At 40.2% G+C, this 19,448-nt stretch overlaps 1 protein-coding gene across 1 annotated transcript in view; it reads right to left on the bottom strand.

Moving 5' to 3' along the window:
• Positions 1-19,448, bottom strand: part of VPS39 (VPS39 subunit of HOPS complex) — a 49,228-nt gene that overhangs the window by 24,020 nt on the left and 5,760 nt on the right. The window contains exons 2-8 of the mRNA XM_061180442.1: positions 16,946-17,011; positions 10,721-10,785; positions 10,370-10,412; positions 9,057-9,151; positions 8,020-8,118; positions 7,479-7,571; positions 5,136-5,319 (exon numbers count right to left, since the gene is read on the bottom strand). Coding sequence (XP_061036425.1) covers positions 5,136-5,319; positions 7,479-7,571; positions 8,020-8,118; positions 9,057-9,151; positions 10,370-10,412; positions 10,721-10,785; positions 16,946-17,011 — 645 coding nt within the window. The remainder of the gene's footprint in view (positions 1-5,135; positions 5,320-7,478; positions 7,572-8,019; positions 8,119-9,056; positions 9,152-10,369; positions 10,413-10,720; positions 10,786-16,945; positions 17,012-19,448) is intronic.

The following is a 19,448-nucleotide window of genomic DNA, read 5'->3' as shown; positions in this document are numbered from 1 at the left end:
AAATGGTTAAGGTCAAATTGAAGGATAAAAAACCATATGATAATCTCAGCAGATGCAGAAAAAGCTTTCAACAAAATTCAACACCCATTTATGATAAAAACTCTCCAGAAAGTAGGCATAGAGGGAACTTACCTCAACATAATAAAGGCCATAGATGACAAACCCACAGCCAACATCGTTCTCAATGGTGAAAAACTGAAACCATTTCCTCTAAGATTAGGAACAAAACAAGGCAGCCCACCCTCACCACTATTACTCAGCACAGTTTTGGAAGTTTTAGCCACAGCAATCAGAGAAGAAAAAGAAATAAAAGGAATCCAAATTGGAAAAGAAGAAGTAAAGCTGTCACTGTTTGCAGATGACATGATACTATACATAGAGAATCCTAAAGATGCTACCAGAAAACTACTAGAGCTAATCAATGAATTTGGTAAAGTAGCAGGATATAAAATTAATGCACAGAAATCTCTTGCATTCCTGTACACTAATTATGAAAAATCTGAAAGAGAAATTAAGGAAACACTCCCATTTACCACTGCAACAAAAAGAATAAAATACCTAGGAATAAACCTACCTAAGGAGATAAAAGACCTGTATGCAGAAAACTATATGACACTGATGAAAGAAATTAAAGATGATACAAACAGATGGAGAGATATACCATGTTCTTGGATTGGAAGAATCAACATTGTGAAAATGATTATACTACCCAAAGCAATCTACAGATTCAGTGCAATCCCTATCAAATTACCAATGGCATTTTTCACAGAACTAGAACAAAAAATTTCACAATTTGTATGGAAACACAGAAGACCCCAAATAGCCAAAGCAATCTTGAGAAAGAAAAATGGAGCTGGAGGAATCAGGCTCCCTGACTTCAGACTATACTACAAAGCTACAGTAATCAAGACAATATGGTACTGGCACAAAAACAGAAATATAGATCGATGGAACAGGATAGAAAGCCCAGAGATAAACCCACGCACCTATGGTCACCTTATCTTTGATAAAGGAGGCAAGAATATACAATGGAGAAAAGACAGCCTCTTCAATAAGTGGTGCTGGGAAAACTGGACAGCTACATGTAAAAGAGTGAAATTAGAACACTCCCTAACACCATACACAAAAATAAGCTCAAAATGGATTAAAGACATAAATGTAAGGCCAGACACTCTAAAACTCTTAGAAGAAAACATAGGAAGAACAGTCTTTGACATAAATCACACCAAGATCCTTTTTGACCCACCTCCTAGAGACATGGAAATAAAAACAAAAATAAACAAATGGGACCTAATGAAACTCAAAACCTTTTGCACAGCAAAGGAAACCATAAACAAGATGAAAAGACAACCCTCAGAATGGGAGAAAATATTTGCAAACGAAGCAGCTGACAAAACATTAATCTCCAAAATATACAAGCAGCTCATGTAGCTCAATATCAAAATAACAAACAACCCAATCCAAAAATGGGCAGAAGACATAAATAGACATTTCTCCAAAGAAGATATACAGATTGCCAACAAACACATGAAAGGATGCTCAACATCACTAATCATTAGAGAAATGCAAATCAAAACCACAAAGAGGTATCACCTCACACTGGTCAGAATGGCCATCATCAAAAAGTCTACAAACAATAAATGCTGGAGAGGGTGTGGAGAAAAGGGAACCCTCTTGCACTGTTGGTGGGAATGTAAATTAATACAGCCACTATGGAGAACAGTATGGAGGTTTCTTAAAAAACTAAAAATAGAATTACCATATCACCCAGCAATCCCACTACTGGGCATATACCCTGAGAAAACCATAATTCAAAAAGAGACATGTACTACAATGTTCACTGCAGCACTATTTACAATAGCCAGGATATGGAAGCAACGTAAGTGTCCATCGACAGATGAATGGATAAAGAAGATGTGGCACATATATACAATGGAATATTACGCAGCCATGAAAGGAAATGAAATTGAGTTATTTGTAGTGAGGTGGATGGACCTAGAGTCTGTCATACAGAGTGAAGTAAGTCAGGAAGAGAAAAACAAATACCGTATGCTAACACATATATACGGGATCTTAAAAAAAAAATGGTTCTGATGAACCTAGGGGAAGGACAGGAATAAAGACGCAGACATAGAGAATGGACTTGACGACATGGGGAGGGGGAAGGGTAAGATGGGACGAAGTGAGAGAGTTGTACTGACATATATACACTACCAAATGTAAAATAGATAGCTAGTGGGAAGCAGCCGCATAGCACAGGGAGATCAGCTCTGTGGTTTGTGACCACCTAGAGGTGTGGGATAGGGAGGGTGGGAGGGAGACGCAAGACGGAGGGGATATGGGGATATATGTATACATATAGCTGATTCACTTTGTTATATAGCAGAAACTAACACAACATTGTAAAGCAATTATACTCCAATAAAGATGTAAAAAAAAAAAGAAAAAATGGTTAAGGTGAAAGATTTTATGCTATGTGTTTTTTTTAACCACAATTAAAAACAGAATTTTTTTTAAATTAGTAAAAAATGAACCACTAGATGGCATAATTATCATATAAAAATGTAACCTCAAAGAATATATTTATAAGAATAGTTTCTTAGTGTGACTAACTTGCTATAAATTTATTTTCCTCATTATTTATTTTCAGATAAAAAGTTTTTCATATTATATTCACAATTTATACTCTAAATGAATAGTACAATAAAATTTCAAAGCCAGAAGGGAACTCAGAAATGAGGAAAAACTAAGGTCTTAGTAATACCTTCATCAGTTTGAATGCTATTGTTGTTATTATGTTGATATTTTTCATCTTACCAAAAAATAAAAGTTAATAGCATGTTTTTTTTTGTACTGGATTCTTTTTTTATGCTGACCTCATTTTAAAAAATCGATTACAATTTTCTTTCATGTTAATATGTATAACTATGTAAAGTTTCTCTGTCCTTTTAAAATCTGGCCCACTTTAATAAGGTCTAATTCAATAAAAGAAGTAACCTATACTAGAAACCCTTTTGGTTGTCATGTCTTATCATTTGTTCAGTCTCCCCAAGTCTTTGACAAAAGAGATGGTCTGGATCTCTCTGTGTCTTCAAACTTGGCAGACTGGCTGGTGTCCAGCGGGCATGTAATGAATGGCGGACAATGACAGAAATTCATCAATCAGCAAGCATTTACTAAGAGGCTATGATGTTGCGGGCACTCTCAAAGTGGACCAAGACATGAGCCCAGAGCCCACAGAGCTCTTGCACGAGCAGAGGAGACAGACAACTCACTGCATCCAGTGGGACAGTGCGGCTAGCATGACGGAGAGACCTGGAAGGGCAGTGGGAGCACCCAGGGGGAAGTGACTAATTCTGCCTGTGGGTCAGAGAAGACTTCTGAGAGGAAGTGCCACTGAACGGGGGCCTTGTCATATGAGCAGCATGCTGCTGGGCAGACAAGAAAGGAAGAGGCAACAGCGCAGATGAAGGCACAGGGATGGGGAGTCCTTTCAAAATGACTGGAGCCTGGGTGCAGTAGTGAAGAGGAGAGCAGAAATATAATCGAAGTCTATAAGAAGTTTAGTCTTCTTCCTGTCAGATGGTGTTCTTCCACCCTACCCAGGAAGAATGTCCCCTCCCTCCATGTGTTAAGGCACAAAAATGTTTTTGCGAAACACTGCCAAAGGGGCTGGGAACTAACAAAGGTCTTAAAACAGGGTCCCCACGCTGGGGAACCAGAAACCTACTTCCAGCATATTACACACAGCTTCACCTAGTCTACCAAGGCTCTTCTTCTGAAGGAAAACAAGGGTCCCTAGAACATCACGAAGCTTCTCGTGAAGCTCTTAACCACCCCCCCCACCACGGCAAACTTGTGAATATACATAATCTTGAGCCCTATAAAATACTGTCCTTTTGATTTATCTTCCTTCTGGTCTATTCCTCTCTAATCACCACCTGAATAACCACCTGAGAACATGATGCTTTTATCAATTCTACCATTTAGGAATCTAATGGCCTCTCAGACCTTCGAGTGGGCCTCTAACAACTGGCCCCATCCTCATTCCTCCATAATCCACACCACCTGTTTCAGCCAGGTCAGTCTCTGGAATGCCCTCTCACAAATCAGCATGTCTTCTTGCATTTCTGCTCATTTTTCAAACGATTCTTTCTGCCTAAAATGAAAGCAATTTTTCTTTAAGCTAGATCCTGAATTCCTTGCTTGGTCTAGTGCAATCTTAATGGAACTTCTTACTGATTAATTGAACAATGAACTTCCCCTTTCTCAACTACCAAATCTCAACTCATCTGATTTAATGCCTTAAGCAGGGCCTTGTTTCGTCTCTTTATGCAAGATGTAATCCTTGTCTCCCGAGCTAGAGCCCTTAAAGTCAGTATGTCTGTATGCCTCTCCACAGCCGTAACTAAAATGCTTACTCTTCGGACTAAAAATGAATTGCTGCCAGCGTGGTCATATGCTTCCAGGCAATACCATCGCAGAGAGCTGGAAGCCTGAGGCAGGTGTAGGAGCAGAAACACCTGATGTGTAGGACAGACACACCTGAACACACTCTGTGCCTCTAAGCTACAAAAACAAGAGCAGCAATAACCACCACATCAAAAACCTTTTGATGCTGAGTTATACAGATTATAGGACGAAGTAAAGAATTTCCACTAATTTCCAAACGTAGTCTTTTTGGCAGAGGACACAAACCATTAAAAAGAAGGTAAAAGAAAAGGAACTAAGAGGTAAAAATAGTAGTAGTAGACAATCACTTCCTAAAATGTACAATTCTGTTTACATTCTTCCCCCTCTGGGGCAAAACCCAACTTCCTACAAAAGCCAGAATATCCCTTTTGTTTTTTTTTGTTTTTTTGGGGGGGGCCACACCATGCAGCATGCGGGATCTTAGTTCCCTGACCAGGGATCAAACCTGTGCCCCCTGCAGTGGAAGTGCAGAGTCTTCACCACTGGACCTCCAGGGAAGTCCCCAGAATATCCCATTTTTAATAACCCTAAAACACTTTTCTACTTACAAGAAGGGGAACTGAGAGTGAATGACACCGGAAACCACTGTCTGCTAAAGCTATGAATGGGGCTCCATTCTTCGAGTGGCCCAAAGTGGGAAAGAGAAGCTATGGTGGTCTCACCCATGGCCACTGGGATGTCTGTCCAGTTCAGGGCACACTTCTGTGTGCAGATCCCCTCCTCATTGAGCACCACGGTGAGATCATCCTGACCCACAGCCACCTTTCCATCTGCCAGAGGTGCAACTAAGGGCTCCAGCTGTTTTCCTGTTGGAAATAGCTCTTTGTTGGACCCCTTTCCATCTACCTATAGGAAGACACAAAGTGAGTCACCCATCATTCTCCAGCCAGAGGCATGAACACAGATGGCCTGGAAAAACCAAGTTAAAACCCCAAATCTACAGAAGCCAGTAATATTCCTTATTTGGCATAAAGAAATATTATAGAGTCTGTTATGACAAATTTTGTCATCACAACTTCGAACCAGTTCTCTTTTTCTCTAACATGGAGACAAGCATCTAGCCTGGCAACTGACAATGTCAATTGCTGGCGAGGATGCAAAGCAACTGGAACTCTCATATGATGCTGGTGAGAACACAAAATGGTACAGCCATTTTGTTTGTTGGCTTCTTATAAAGTTAAATATACACTTACCATGGGACCCAACAATCCCATTCCTAGGCCTTTCCTCAGGAGAAATGAAAACCTGTGTTTACACAAAAATCTGTGTGCAAAAGTTTATAGCAGCTTTGTTTATAATGTATAAAAATTGTAAACAACTTTGTCCTTCAACTGATGAATGGATAAACAAACTGTAGTACATCCATACAATGGAATACTATTCAGCCATAAAAAAGAATATATTGACACACACACAACATAGTTGGATGTCAAATGCATTTACGCTAAGTGAAAGAAGCCAGGCTCAAAAGGCTACATACTGTATGATCCCATTTATATGACATTCTGGAAAAGGCAAAACTATAAGAGATGAAGAACAGATCAGTGGTTACTAGAGGTTGGGGTGTGGAAGGAGGGCTGACTTCAAAGGGGCAGCATGAGGGAAATTTCTTGGGATGATGGAACTGTTCTGAATCTCTTTTTTTTCCTTTTTTCTTGGCCCCACGGCACGCGGCATCTTAGTTCCCTGACCAGGGATTGAACCTGTGCCCGCTGCAGTGGAGGCATAGAATCCTAACCACTGGACCACCAGGGAAGTCCCCTGTTCTGACTCTTGATTGTGGTGGTGGTTATACAACTCTAGGCATCTGTCAAAACTCAGAACTGCACATCCAAAAGAATAAATTTTACTGTCTGTAAATAAATGAATACGTTTTGAATAACCTGGTCCTAAAGCAAGATTCCTCACCCTCAAAACACTCCACCCTCAAGAAGCTGACAGCAACACCTAAGGTAGTCAGAGGAATGAGAGCCCTCTTCCAACTTTTGGCTCCGTCCCCCGCCCCTCACAGATTCCTCTCAGGCACCTGTCTGCCTAGTGGCTATGCAGTCACACAGCAGTAACTCGCCTAGGAGCTTGAAATTCTGATGCTGATAAAATTAGGCTCGTCCAAGAATATAAACAGGGAACAAATATATTAACTAGATAAACAATGAAGAGCTAACACAGCAGGGGGTAGGGAAGTGGGAGGTGGGGAGAAAGACCTCCAGGATTGTCAAGTCTGGATTATGAGAGGGGTATGAAGCTAAGGAATTTCTATTATTCTATAAAATGAATGGTAAACCAACCTTTTTTACATACCAGTCTGCATACTCCAGGGGAAAAAAACCAATGTCATGGATATTTACCACTTAAGAGAAAAAGCAGGTTATAAAACAATGTGTATAACATGAGATTTTTGTAAATATGGCAGATGCCCATTACCAAAATGTTAACAGTGATTATTTCTGAGTGGGAGAATTACGGATGACTTGCACTTCTTTTCTTTTCCTTATCTATATTTTCTTATTTTCTATAATAAACACATATGGCTTTTGAAATTAAAAAAAAACAGTGAAAATAATTTTTACAACAAATATACTAAAAGATTTTGGGGGGCAGGAAACTCAAAGTCTTAAAAATACTTAAGTTAATACTAAAATTAGTATATAATTCCTCAGCACTGAAGCCTCAAGATAGCAGTCCACGATAATGCTACTGGACAAAGGCATGCAGCCCTAATTATCTAGCCCAATAACTAGATACAGGATATGGATAATTCATTATGTAGAGAACTGAGAGTTGACTCTGCCTGGCTTAAGATACACAGACATCTTATTTGTGAAAGATGTTTAGAGCATGAAAGATAACCAAACATACAAACACAAACCCTGTTATGCCAAAAACTCTACTTAAAGCAGTCTCTTGACCTACAGTTCAGAAGCACATAATCATCTCTCCCAGGTAGACTCATCATCACCTTCCCCAAGGTAAACTGACGATACTTGCAAAATAGTAAATCTTACCCTTATTAGGTAGTAGTCTCTCTTGAAACCCACACAGATAGCATTTTCACACCATGCCATGGACTTGGGCACATCTGGTACACTAAAGTCCCCCTGGAGAAAGACAGCAAGAGTTCAATTGGAAAGATGTTAAAGGAAAAAAACCATGACCTTCCTGTTATTCCACCCCCATTCTGCAAAATTACTCTCACCCTCATCTGAATACAATTCTCTTAGCACAAGGCCAGGAAACCACCCATAATAAAAATACAAGTCACCCATGAACTGGACAAGGTGCATTCGGAAAAGGTGAAAACCCCCTTTAATATAAATGAATCTGTAGAGATGTAGAATTGTCCTACTCCTGCCTCTGAAGGCCAGGAGACTTTGGCAAGTGGGCACAAGTAACTCATAGGTACTCCTAGCAGAGCATTCATCTGGGGAGAACATCAAGACTGGGCTCCTGAGCTTCACAGGAACTGAAAAGCAAGTCTTTCAAGCTGTGCGTCAACTTAGCAGCAGCTCCCACCCAACCCATGGACCAGGAAACAGTGGACTTTACCTGCAATTCATGAAATTCCCTGTCTTTCCAGAAATAGAGCTGCAGCTTCTTTTTCACAGCCACACACATCCGCAACACCTCCTCCCCGGTCTCTGTGTGCTGGGAAGAGACACCCAGAGCGAGTGAGGATGTGCACACGATGACTCCAGAACTGACAACTATATTAGAGATTTTTCTACCCTGAAAAGGCTACTAACCTGAACATCCCTTGTCATACAAAGTCACGCTGCCAGATAAGCTGAACCAAAGCACACCATTCTCTCTAAGATGCGCTCAGAAACAACAGGCTGAGAAGCGCTTCCTCCCCAAGGGCTGCCAGTCAGAGGCCCTGGTCCCAGCAAATGTCATGGGCGTTTATAATTTAGAGAGGAAAACCTACATAACTGCTTCCTCCTTTTTTTCTTAAATGCTTCTTGCTCATGGCTGTCAATACCTGCAGGGGCAGGGATCAGCCTGTGTCAGTGACAGCAGGCCCACTTTCAATCCTTTAAAGGAGTGGGGGACGGAAATGCCTAAGCATACAACAAACGATGCAGCGTCAATATAGACCGTAAGTGCTAAAAAGTGATCAAAGCTGAGTAGAGGGGTGACGCAGATTTTGAAGAAGGTAAGGATGACGAATTGGCAAAAATCAGGAGAAATGTCTTTTCTGAATAACGAAAACTCCCTGAAGACAAAGACCACAATGATATGTTCAGAACAAGAGTCACTTTAATGCCCTAGAGCTATGTTCATGTACTGTTACAGTCTTGATTTCCCACTAATGGTTTGTCCATGGCAAGCATTTTCGTCCTTGGTTAGCTGCCTCCTGAAATACAGCTGTCCGGTGCTCTAATTAGCGCACACACAGGGAACGCAAATGTTTCAACATTTTAAGGGGGAAATTTCTCTAATACAATCCAAAATCAAATATTCTCTTTGGAGTCTCTGCTGAGTTTGGATATCAATGTTATTCTTCCCATCTAATGGTAGGTATGATGTAGGAAAGGCTGCATTTATTAAAGCACAAAGTCAAATTTCATCTCGCCCACACTTACCTGGAGGTCACATGTGAACAGTGATGCTCCCTTTGCCTTGGAAACTGTAGTGATTTGTTGAAATGTCAACAGGTCATGGACATAAATATTATTTTCTGTTTGGAAGGAGGTAAAACACCCGTATAAATTATCACAATTCTCTAGTATAGCCACCTTCAAGACACACACACACACAAAGTAACTGTGTAACAACCAGAAGAACCAAATGGCAAATGTTGGTCGAAGATGTACCTTCAGCTTCACTAACAATGACTTATTCTGGTCCATGACCAGTACGAAAACATTTAGGAGGTCACTTAGTCTTCTAAACTTGTATATTTTGTTCCTTTAAATTTGGGCTGGCTTGAATTAAAGAGCTCTTTCAATTCCAAAGAACACTCTTACACTCGGTCTTTCTCAAGTCTGGAAACTTGTGATGCAATATTTGTACAAGAAATTCCTTTCAAAGCTACTCACATTAGGAGGCTCCAGTAAGAGAAAGGAAACCCCCTGTGGATTTTGTACAAACCCATGGCAAGGATTTCTTTTCTAGCAAAGCCAGCGCAATAATTTTACTTGGGCCTCTTAGCTAGTTTTAGTTACTTTAAATGTTTCTCTCTTGACTAGAAACTAAGTTTAAAATGATTCTACCATTTGGGCCCTGGGCTGAACAGTACAGAGCATGAGGCAAGTTTCTAGTTCTTCTGCTTGCCATGAAAAGGCCTCACTGGCCGCCTTCCATGAAACTATGGCTTTTCAAACAAGGCCTGGAATAGTCTGGTCCTGATCTCTCACCTGTCTCTTGCCAGTCTCCACCATATACCCTAAGTCTGGCCAGATTTCAGGGCCTTTGCTTAAGCTGTTCCCTCTGCCTATAACACTCTGCCTACCCCTCTCTTCCTGTTGAAACCCTAGTCATCCACTAGACAATGCTGTCCCTCCCATTACTAAGATCCCACGACACTTTTTATAAATTTTCATTGTAACTTATCACACTGTAACATGAGTAGTTTCTGTCATTTTGGTCTTCAAAACCAGAACCTAAGTTTCAAAGATAGAAACCATGTCTCATTCAACTTGGTATCCCCAATGCCTAGAGTAGGACTCAATAAATATTGAATGAATGAATGAATGAAGTGACACTTCTTGGAGAACAGAGATCAAGATATGGGGGATGCTGGTGCCTTTATTACCTGTGTACCCTGCTGCATCTGGTTAGGAATGTGTCCGTTTCATTGTTAAGTAACAACTATCAAATTAACCATGAAAGGGTTAATCAGGTCATAGCTTTTGTTTCTTGACGCATGAAATACAAATGCAACCCCTTTTCTTACCTAACAAGCTGACCAGAATCTTAAACTGGGAAACCACATGGATCTGGAAAATAGTAAATCATTAGACTCAAACACTTCTGACAAGGTTTAACAAATGTTCATTTTAACTGCAATACTAAAAAGGGACTGAAAAGCCGATATCAATGACAAGGATCTGACTTATGTGCAATCACAATTTCTGCTCGTGAAAGAGGATCTCAGGTACTTGATGGATGGAAAGAGATCCCTGCATAAATGGGAGGGCAAAGGGCAGAGGATTCAAAGATGAATAAATAATTTTACCAAAGTCCTAGCTTTGACGGGGTCTCATAGAAGTCAAATATTCTTGTAGCGACCACCATCACGGCCTACCTGCTGAATCTTTTTGGAGAAGTTCTTATTGGATTTCTCTAGTGTCACTTCAAACCTGTTGCAACCTATGGGAAAGAAACAAACATTCACGTTTCCAAACACAGGGATCCATATAAAAATAACTATGACAAAAAATGCTGCTCCATACTGCTCTCCTACATGAATTATAAAAAATTCCTGAAAGACTAGAAGCTGGAGATCTAAAATAGCCAGTTGTCTTTACTGAGTACAGTAAGTTGCTTTCAACTCCAATTTTAGAACAGAGGGTTTCATGCACCTTCACTGGGCATTAGCAGAAAGGATCACACCACAGTTTACTGAAGCTGCAAGGTACTTATGAGGATTTTATCCTACATAATAGTACCTTGGCAAAGTACGTCACCAAAAGAGTGTAAAAAGTAACAGTCAAATATAGGAGCCCCAGCAATGAATCCCAGCCCAAAGCATCCTTAGACTGAGACAGACTAAATCCCAGCAGTTACCCTGTGTCCCGTATGACAGGACAGAGCAAACAACACCATCCCCAGAGCTAAAGCAATTTAATGCATCTACACTTACTGCTACTCTGAGGTGATGCTACATCTGCTGACACTTGCTAAAAAAGGGAAGAAAGCTATAGACCATAAAAAACATATGAAGCCAGCCTTGCTGGGATGACCAAAACATTTAGCATCAAAAGTCACCAGAGAGTCAAAAAGAGAATAATTATCACAATAATAACAGCCACTATCATTAACTAAGCAATAACTAAGCACCAGGCTCTGGATTTTAAAATTTCTATGTATTCTCTGTAACTTCACAACCACCTCAAGAAGTAGGTATTATTATTCCAATTTCACATCTGAGGAACCTGACAGGTCAAGCAGTTAGGTAGCAGCCAGTGAGAGAAAGCCCAGAGGCAAACTCAGGGCTGACTTTACGTAAAGCCTGTGTGCTGAGCCCACACCCTGCCACCTGCCTCCTGGCTCGGGGAGAGACTATGTACACTGCCGACGGCTCAAATCAATGGAGATTCTTTGAGGCAGCCACCAGGGCCCACACCACCAAAGCTGGTCTTACTTCCTCCACATGTCCCACAGAAGAGGAGATGAAGACGGGGCCCTGAAGTTCTGGGAGATTCAGAAACCTGCCCTGTATTATTCCATTACATTGCACACACACACAAAAAAATCAGCCATTACTGCTTGATAAAGAGTTTTGTATGTGAAAAGGACTTTATTACCTCTAACAATTCTCTTTATGAGCAGAATTATCTAGGGCAGAGATTCTCACACTTTTTGGCCTCAGGACCCCTTCATCTTAAAACTTACTGAGGACCAGAACTTTTACATGGATTATAGCTATCAATGTTTACCATTACAAATTAAAACTGAGGAATTTTAAAAATGTGTATATAAAAAAAAATTTTTTTTTAATAAATTTATTTATTTTTGGCTGCTATGGGTCTTCATTGCTGCTTGAGGGCTTTTCTCTAGCAAGTCGGCAAGACTGCCGACCACTGTCTTGAACTTGTTATGAGGGGCAGCAGTTTTAGCTGCCTTACTTGTGTACCGTCAGTGCAAATGTCAGTGAAAAAACAATAATGTTTTAGTGTTACTGTGAACTTAAGTTTCGACATTGTGGCTCCTCTGAAAGGATTTTGGGGAACCTCCTGGGGTCTAGAAACTGTCGACTGGAAAAAAATGCACAATCTAAAAGTTGAGAATTATGTTTTATTCTGTAGACTTGCTAAGGACTTAAGCCAGGGAGGAGCCAGGATATATAGGAGTTCAGCCAAAAAAACAGGTAGTTGGACATCAAAAGATTACTGCTATTTAAGAAAATCAGACTTCTCAAGTTTCTATGCTTGGGAGGATGCAAGAGTCTGGGCTCATTGAAATCATTCCTTTGATATGCACCCTAACTATCTGGAGCCAGTATCCTGTTTTTCTCCCTCCTGAATCCCCTCAGGGCGCACAGTCTGAGGCTGCAGTGGCTGGCTGATGGCTTGAGGGCCAAGACATCCTTTGTTTACTGATATGGCAGGTGACATTTTTCCTCCACAAGACCAAACTTTGAGAACCACTGCTCTAGGGTGAGGCATCACTGAAGTAAACACAAAGTTGTTAAGACCTTAGATAAGAAGTAAGAAGTAATCTAACTCCTCTGTTTAAGAGTAGACTAAAGTCTCTGAGTAGATTGAAGCCTAGAGACGTTTGTGAACTCACAGGAAGGAGATGGCTCTGATCAGATCAGAATCCAGGTCCCCTTAACCCCAGTCTTTCCATGACATCTCACTACCCGCTCTCTCCCTTCCCTCAGAAAGACAGTCTGGTCGTAGCCTTACTGAGGTTTTGATAGGGACAGAGTAAAGGGACAAAGTAGGAAATTAAATAGTCAATCACACTAGGGGACTGTAAGTAAAGAAAAAAGTATGGGAGACCCCTGTAAGTTAATGATCACTCAAGAAAGCAGGTTTACTTAACCACAAAACCAAGCAGGCTTGCTCAGCAACAAAACAGAAGCATGAGACATGCTCCAAAACAATAAAACAATGGTGGCATGAGACACACATCCTGCCCAGTGAGCTCAGTAAGTTAATAATTCCTAGGACATGCTCTCTGCACGCACTAAAAACAAAAATATAAGGAAAAAGTGACATTATACTGAAACCTGAGATGATGTGCCATTTTTAGCATATGTTACTACCTTTTTGCTCAGTTCCATTGCGCCATGACAGTCCTGGCTTGACCATGTAGGGATAAGAAAATTCCTTTGCCTGACGTGGAGGAGGAACTGATGACAGAAGCATGACATCTACTCAAGAATGAGGAAGAAGGTGGTCTTTCCCCCCTCTCCACTTTTCCTTTGATTATAAAACTGTAGCCCACTAAGTTCTCGGGGCGTGGCACCCTCTCGCCCGCCCCCTTATAAGCCTCACAAGTATCCTATTCTAATAAATCACTTATTATCTATCGCTTTGCCTCTCGATGAATTCTTTCTGCGCTGAGACATAAAGAACTGGAGCTCCTCGGAGCCTCCCAAAATGCCATCTAGTGGTTTCAGTTCGGAATATCTCAAATTTAGAAACCCAGTTAGTTCTATGGCTGATTCATGGAGGCCCAGGTCTACTTCTGGCCCATAAACAGACCAGAGCTGGTCCAGAACTGAACTGTTCTCTAAGGGTATAGGGAGAAGTGAAGTCTCTAGTCAGTTTGATTTCCTAATTATCTAAGGTAGGTTAATATTGCTATTCAAGTTACTTGTGGGGAAACTGAGGAAGATTAACTAACTTGTCAAAGGTTACAGGGTGAATTGGTCACAGGGCAAGGAACAGTTGGCACCAGGGTTCCAAGTCAGATTAACATTAATATTACCAGTTTCAGTCTATACTATGTTGAAAAGTTTATTTTTATAGTTTAGTTTTCAATTCCTTACCACTTATACAGAAATGATACATTAAACAAGTTACTTTATCAGAGCATTTAGTATTTGATGGCACAAAGAACTGATTATCTCTTGGGATAAGAATATTAGGCTCTCTTTATCTCCCTGCTTTGCACGTCATCTGAGCCCGAAGTAGACAGTCAAAACACAGTTGTTGAAAGCTGAATAAAACCAAAGCCAGGCTTAATTTTTAAATTACAGACTGGGTTAATGTCACAGAATACAAATATTCTGGCTCTGAGAACTAAAATTTAAAGCAAGGGCCAGCAAAGTACTGCCTGGGGTCAAATCCAGTCCTCCACCTGTTTTCATAAATTACGCTTTACTGGTACACAGCCACACCTATTCATTTACATACTGTCTACAGCTGCTCTTTTGCTACAGTAGCAGAGTACGGTAGTCACGACAGAAATGTTATGACCTGCAAAGCCTAAAACATTTACTATTTGTGTAAGTCGGTAAGGCAGAGGGTACCCGGAGAAAGAGAACCAGTCATGGTTTTCTTGACATAAGAGAAGCCATTTTTGGCCTAAGCCATTTTGTGAGCTAAGCCTGGCCACAGTGCTTGTCCTTGGACAGATCTTAGTAATAACGATCTTAAGGGAACAAAAGAACAAATCTTTATCAGGCAAGAGAAGTAACAATAGTAAAGATAACAAATCAGGTGAAAAGACTCCCAGTTCTGTTTCGGTGGTAAAGATTAGCCTGGCTTTCTTGAGATTTTGCAGAATTTAACCCCCTCTAAGGTGCTCAACCACCAGATCAACTGGAACCTAAGGGATGACGATGTTGACCTTTTCAGACCCTCAGTCACTTCACTCAGCTAAAGCTTGGACTCTCAACTACCCAAGGCCCTTCATGAATATGCATGGACCCTTAGCTTAAAAACTTCTCCAACTTTGCTGTTTTGGGAGACACTGCTTTCGGAACGATCCCTAGTGTTTTCCTTACTTGCTGCAAGTAATAAATCCTTCCTTCTCCCACTCTCTGCCTTGGTTGTGTCTTTTGGCTCAACACCCACTAAGAGGCGAACCCAGTTTTCAGGTAACATTTAGTCCTTTTTTTGGAACAGGTTGGCTGACTCCTGATTTAAAGGAAAGTTGAAAAACTTAGAAATGAAATACAGTAAGTCCCCTACGTATGAACCTTCCAAGTTGCGAACTTTCGAAGATGCGAATGCGTGTTCCATCAACGTCAGGCGTGAGTGAAATTGCAGCTTGACCTCCAATTGTGTTAGCTGAGTACCTAGGCTAACATTGTTGGACACCTAGGCTAACTTTGTTGGACTTATGAACGGGCTGCCAGAATGGAACTCGTTCGTATGTAGGGGACTTACTGTAAACCCTGTTTTGATCTTCTGGTTTCTCTTCTTATCCCACCACAGAACCTGACCAGGTACCTTCCTCCCTCCCTACTGCACCAGAAGGGTAGCAGAATATGCCACCCCAAAATATGCTACTCTGGCACAAGGATTATTTTGAGTTGAAAGTAACTGAGAAGAAGCAGATACAAGAAAAGCTCTCTGCTCTCTGCCATCTGCCAAAGAGCAAGACACAAATTTACAAAGGTGCCTCCCCTCTCCTCTCTACCAAGGACAATATTTAATCAATTTAGAGACAACTCGAGACCCATATCAGCCCACAGACTGCACCAGGGGAATCTACATAACAAACATCTCCAATTAGTTCCCCCATATATTTGCCTTCCCATAATTTGCCACTGTAGAAACTCAAAGTCCTTTTCCTTTGTCTTGTTGCTTCTCTGATTTACAGGTCCCCATACAATCAACCTAAGATGGGTAGAGTTAAAAAGAATTTTTTTCTCCTTTACACCAGTAAGATACTCTTTTTTCCCCAATATGTTACCCTTGCTACAGGTTCCAAAGAGTAGGCTCTATTTCCACACTTACATTAAGTTATTCACTATGATAAGTTATATATTAGGTTGAAAGCTAGGAAATTTTGTTTTTTCTAATATAGCCAAATAATGACAATTTCATATGGTTCAACCTACTCTGGCATTAACAGCTGACTTCTATACTCTGTAGCTCCAGGGTATAATATCCAAACACATCAATTTTCCACAGAGAACACAAATAAAATTAGGAAAAGGGAGCAAGGTACTTTTTTCCCCATTAGAGGGCACTCTAACAGAATAAACGTCAAATACTTTTAGTTATTATTCTACATTTTTACTGACAAAGAAATATTTGATTAAAGTTTTAGTCTTCAAAGTCCTTGCATCTGACCCCAACAATTTTGTGAGATGCTTTATGGAAGAGGAAACTGACATTGGAAAGGACCTACTCACAGTCACGTGACTGGGGAGAAGTAAAACCTGACTCAAGCCCAGGTCCCCTCTGTCCTAGTCCATCTCACAGAAGTTTAACAAGATCTTTAACATCAATGGCTCCTAATTTTTTTTTCCTACTACCATACCATTTACATGAGAATTTTACTCCCATTAGTAGTATTTCTTATTTCTGGCATGAGTCTCCAAGAAGTGAGAAGGGAAAAAATATCTAGCCCCACCTCCCAGATGGGGGTAGGGAAATACAGTCTGAAAAAAAGAGAAAACCCTGGAGATTGTCACAAGTTTCTCCCCACTTTTCCACTGCACTACCACCAACCCCCAGTCACTCTTTTAGCGGTCCAGTTTTAGTATACGTGCTGCTGAAGCAAGCACTCTTTTAATGGTCCAGGAATCATTGATTTTACAGTGTATACATATCTTCTTTTTTTTTTTTTTTACATGAGCAGTAAGCCACCTCGTACTTTGTTCTGAAAAGCTGCCACTTACCAACATCCTTCCGAATCCTATAGAGAAGAAGGTGACCTTGTTTCGTTCCAACAAGCAGCCATTCCTCTGGAAAAGAAAAGGACCATCAGCTTTAGTAAGACCCTATTTCTTTAGCTGGAGCTTATAATCAGAAATCAAAGGGTTGAGAAAATGAGTAGCTTTTGATAGTAGGTGTTCTGCAAAACTAAGGAATGCTTATATTCAAGAAATGTTTGAGGGACTTCCCTGGCAGTCCAGTGGTTAAGACTGCACTTCCACTGCAGGGGGCACAGGTTCGATCCCTGGTTGGGGAACTGAGATCCCACATGCCGTGCCGCGCAGCCAAAAAAAAAAAGAAATGTTTGAGAATCAACTAATTGAAAAAATATTTATTGAACTAGGTGAGACATATCAGAGAATGAAAAATGTTCCTGGCTTCATTGTTTCAAAATGAAACTGACCAAAAATTTGATGGAAGTTTATAAAATCATAAAATGGGTAGTATAAACATAAAACTAGGTATCTAATCTCAGAAATAACAGCTAAAAGGCATCCTTTGAAGGTTTGATGATTTTACTTTAGGAAAAATAAGAAGTGCCATAGCATATTAAACTTACAGAATTCATTATCTCAAAAGATGGTCTAACAGATAATAATAAGTGTTGCCAAAGACGTGAAGAAACTGGAACCCTCACACATTGTTGGCAGGAAAATAAAATGGTGCAGCCCTTTGAAAAACAGTCTGATAGTTCCATAAAAGACTAAACATAGAGTTACCATATGACCCAGCAATTCCACCCATGGGCATACACACAACAGAAATGAAAACATATGTCCACACAAAAACTTGTACATAAATGTTCATAGGAGTATTATTCACAATAGCCAAAAGGCAGAAACAACCCAAGTATCTATCAACTGATGAATGGATAAACAAAATGTGGCATATCCAGACAATGGACTTTTAGACAGCCAATAAAAGGAATGAAGTGCTGATATATGCTACAATAGGAATGGATCTGACAACATTATGCTAAATAAAAGAAGCTAGACAAAAAAGGCTACATATTGCGTGATTCTATTACATGAAATGTCCTGGATAGGCAAATCTAGAGACAGAAAGATTAGTGGTTGCCTAGGGCTCGTAGGCTTAGGGGTTGGTGGGATTGGGGAAAAAGAGACGGGGTTTCTTTTTAGGGTGATGAAAATGTTCTAAAATTGTGGCAATACTTGCACAACTCTGTGAATGTACTAAAAACCACTGAATTGTACACTTTAAATGGGTGAATTGTATGGTATATGGATTACATCTCAATAAAGCTCTTATTTAAAATTTAAAAAAAGATGGTCTAGGCCAGTGGTTCTTAAACTTTGGTGTGTATCAGAATTATTTGGGAATTTATTAAAACAGATTGCTAGGCCCTGCCCTCAAGTTTCTGATTCAGTAGGTCTGGAAGTGGGCCTGGGGATCTGCATTTCTAACAAGTCCCCAGGTGATGCTGATGCTGTTTGTTCAGGGGCAGCATTTTGGGAGACATCAGTCTAGGCTAAAAGGCAAAAGGTTCTGAAAGGACTTAAATAATTACCCTGACAGATTTATATTAAATCACTAAGGGAAGTTAAGCATGTACTTCCTCAGCTTTTTGAGGTTGTAACAGTCACTTATTCCTTTCATAAACTCTTGATCTTTTGCAAAATAAAATATTAGATAATGACATAAATAGATAAACTTTATTGAGCATGCATTGTGTTCCAGGAAATGCTAAGCACTTATCATAGGTTATAACAACTATCCTTTGACTTACGTCCTTTTCTTAAATCCCCATTTTATAGATGAGGAAGTTGAGGCCTAGGGGATAGGTAACTTGTCCAGAGTCACACATGTAGTAAGATATGTGTAGCAGGGGCAGGATTCCAACTCCAGTCTGTCTGACCCTTAACCCCATGCTACAGTGCACTTACTAAGGCATCGCATCTCAAAAGAATAGGTGTCGGCCAGAGGCTGTCTGAAAGACAATGGTTATGTTTATAAAAACAGGTCAGGAGCCACATCAGGAACATTTCTCCAGGTTGATGTCCTTAGTCTTCCAGAAAAAGATAGTGACTCTGTCCTCTTCTGGGTTTTAAAGTAAAGGCAGAGCACAAAAAGTAAGACACAGTGTGCTCTCAATTACATAAGTGGAAATCAGAAATAACACCAGCTCCAATGGAACACTGGTGATTTATGTTGGAGCAGAACATGGTGAAAAAAAAAAAGAATTCAGTTCACAATGCTTGCTTTGCAAACGATATTATGTTTAGAACTTTACTTACAGATATCACTGTATTGAGCAATTGAAAATATTAAAGTTGATTTTTAGGACACCCACTAATATTTCAAATACAAATAAAATGAAGTAGAATCTTTTTTAATTCATTTATAACATATAGAAAAATCTATAGCAAAAAGGCCACCATAATGTTCACCATCTTCCCCAACCTCGCCACTGTGACCCCCAAGCCCCTGCCAGTTCCTATTTTTCTT

The sequence above is a fragment of the Eubalaena glacialis genome, chromosome 2, assembly GCF_028564815.1.
Source record: "Eubalaena glacialis isolate mEubGla1 chromosome 2, mEubGla1.1.hap2.+ XY, whole genome shotgun sequence".
Classification (NCBI taxonomy): domain Eukaryota; kingdom Metazoa; phylum Chordata; class Mammalia; order Artiodactyla; family Balaenidae; genus Eubalaena; species Eubalaena glacialis.
The sequence above is the reverse complement of the archived record's forward strand: the minus strand, read 5'-3'. Positions and strand labels throughout refer to the sequence as shown.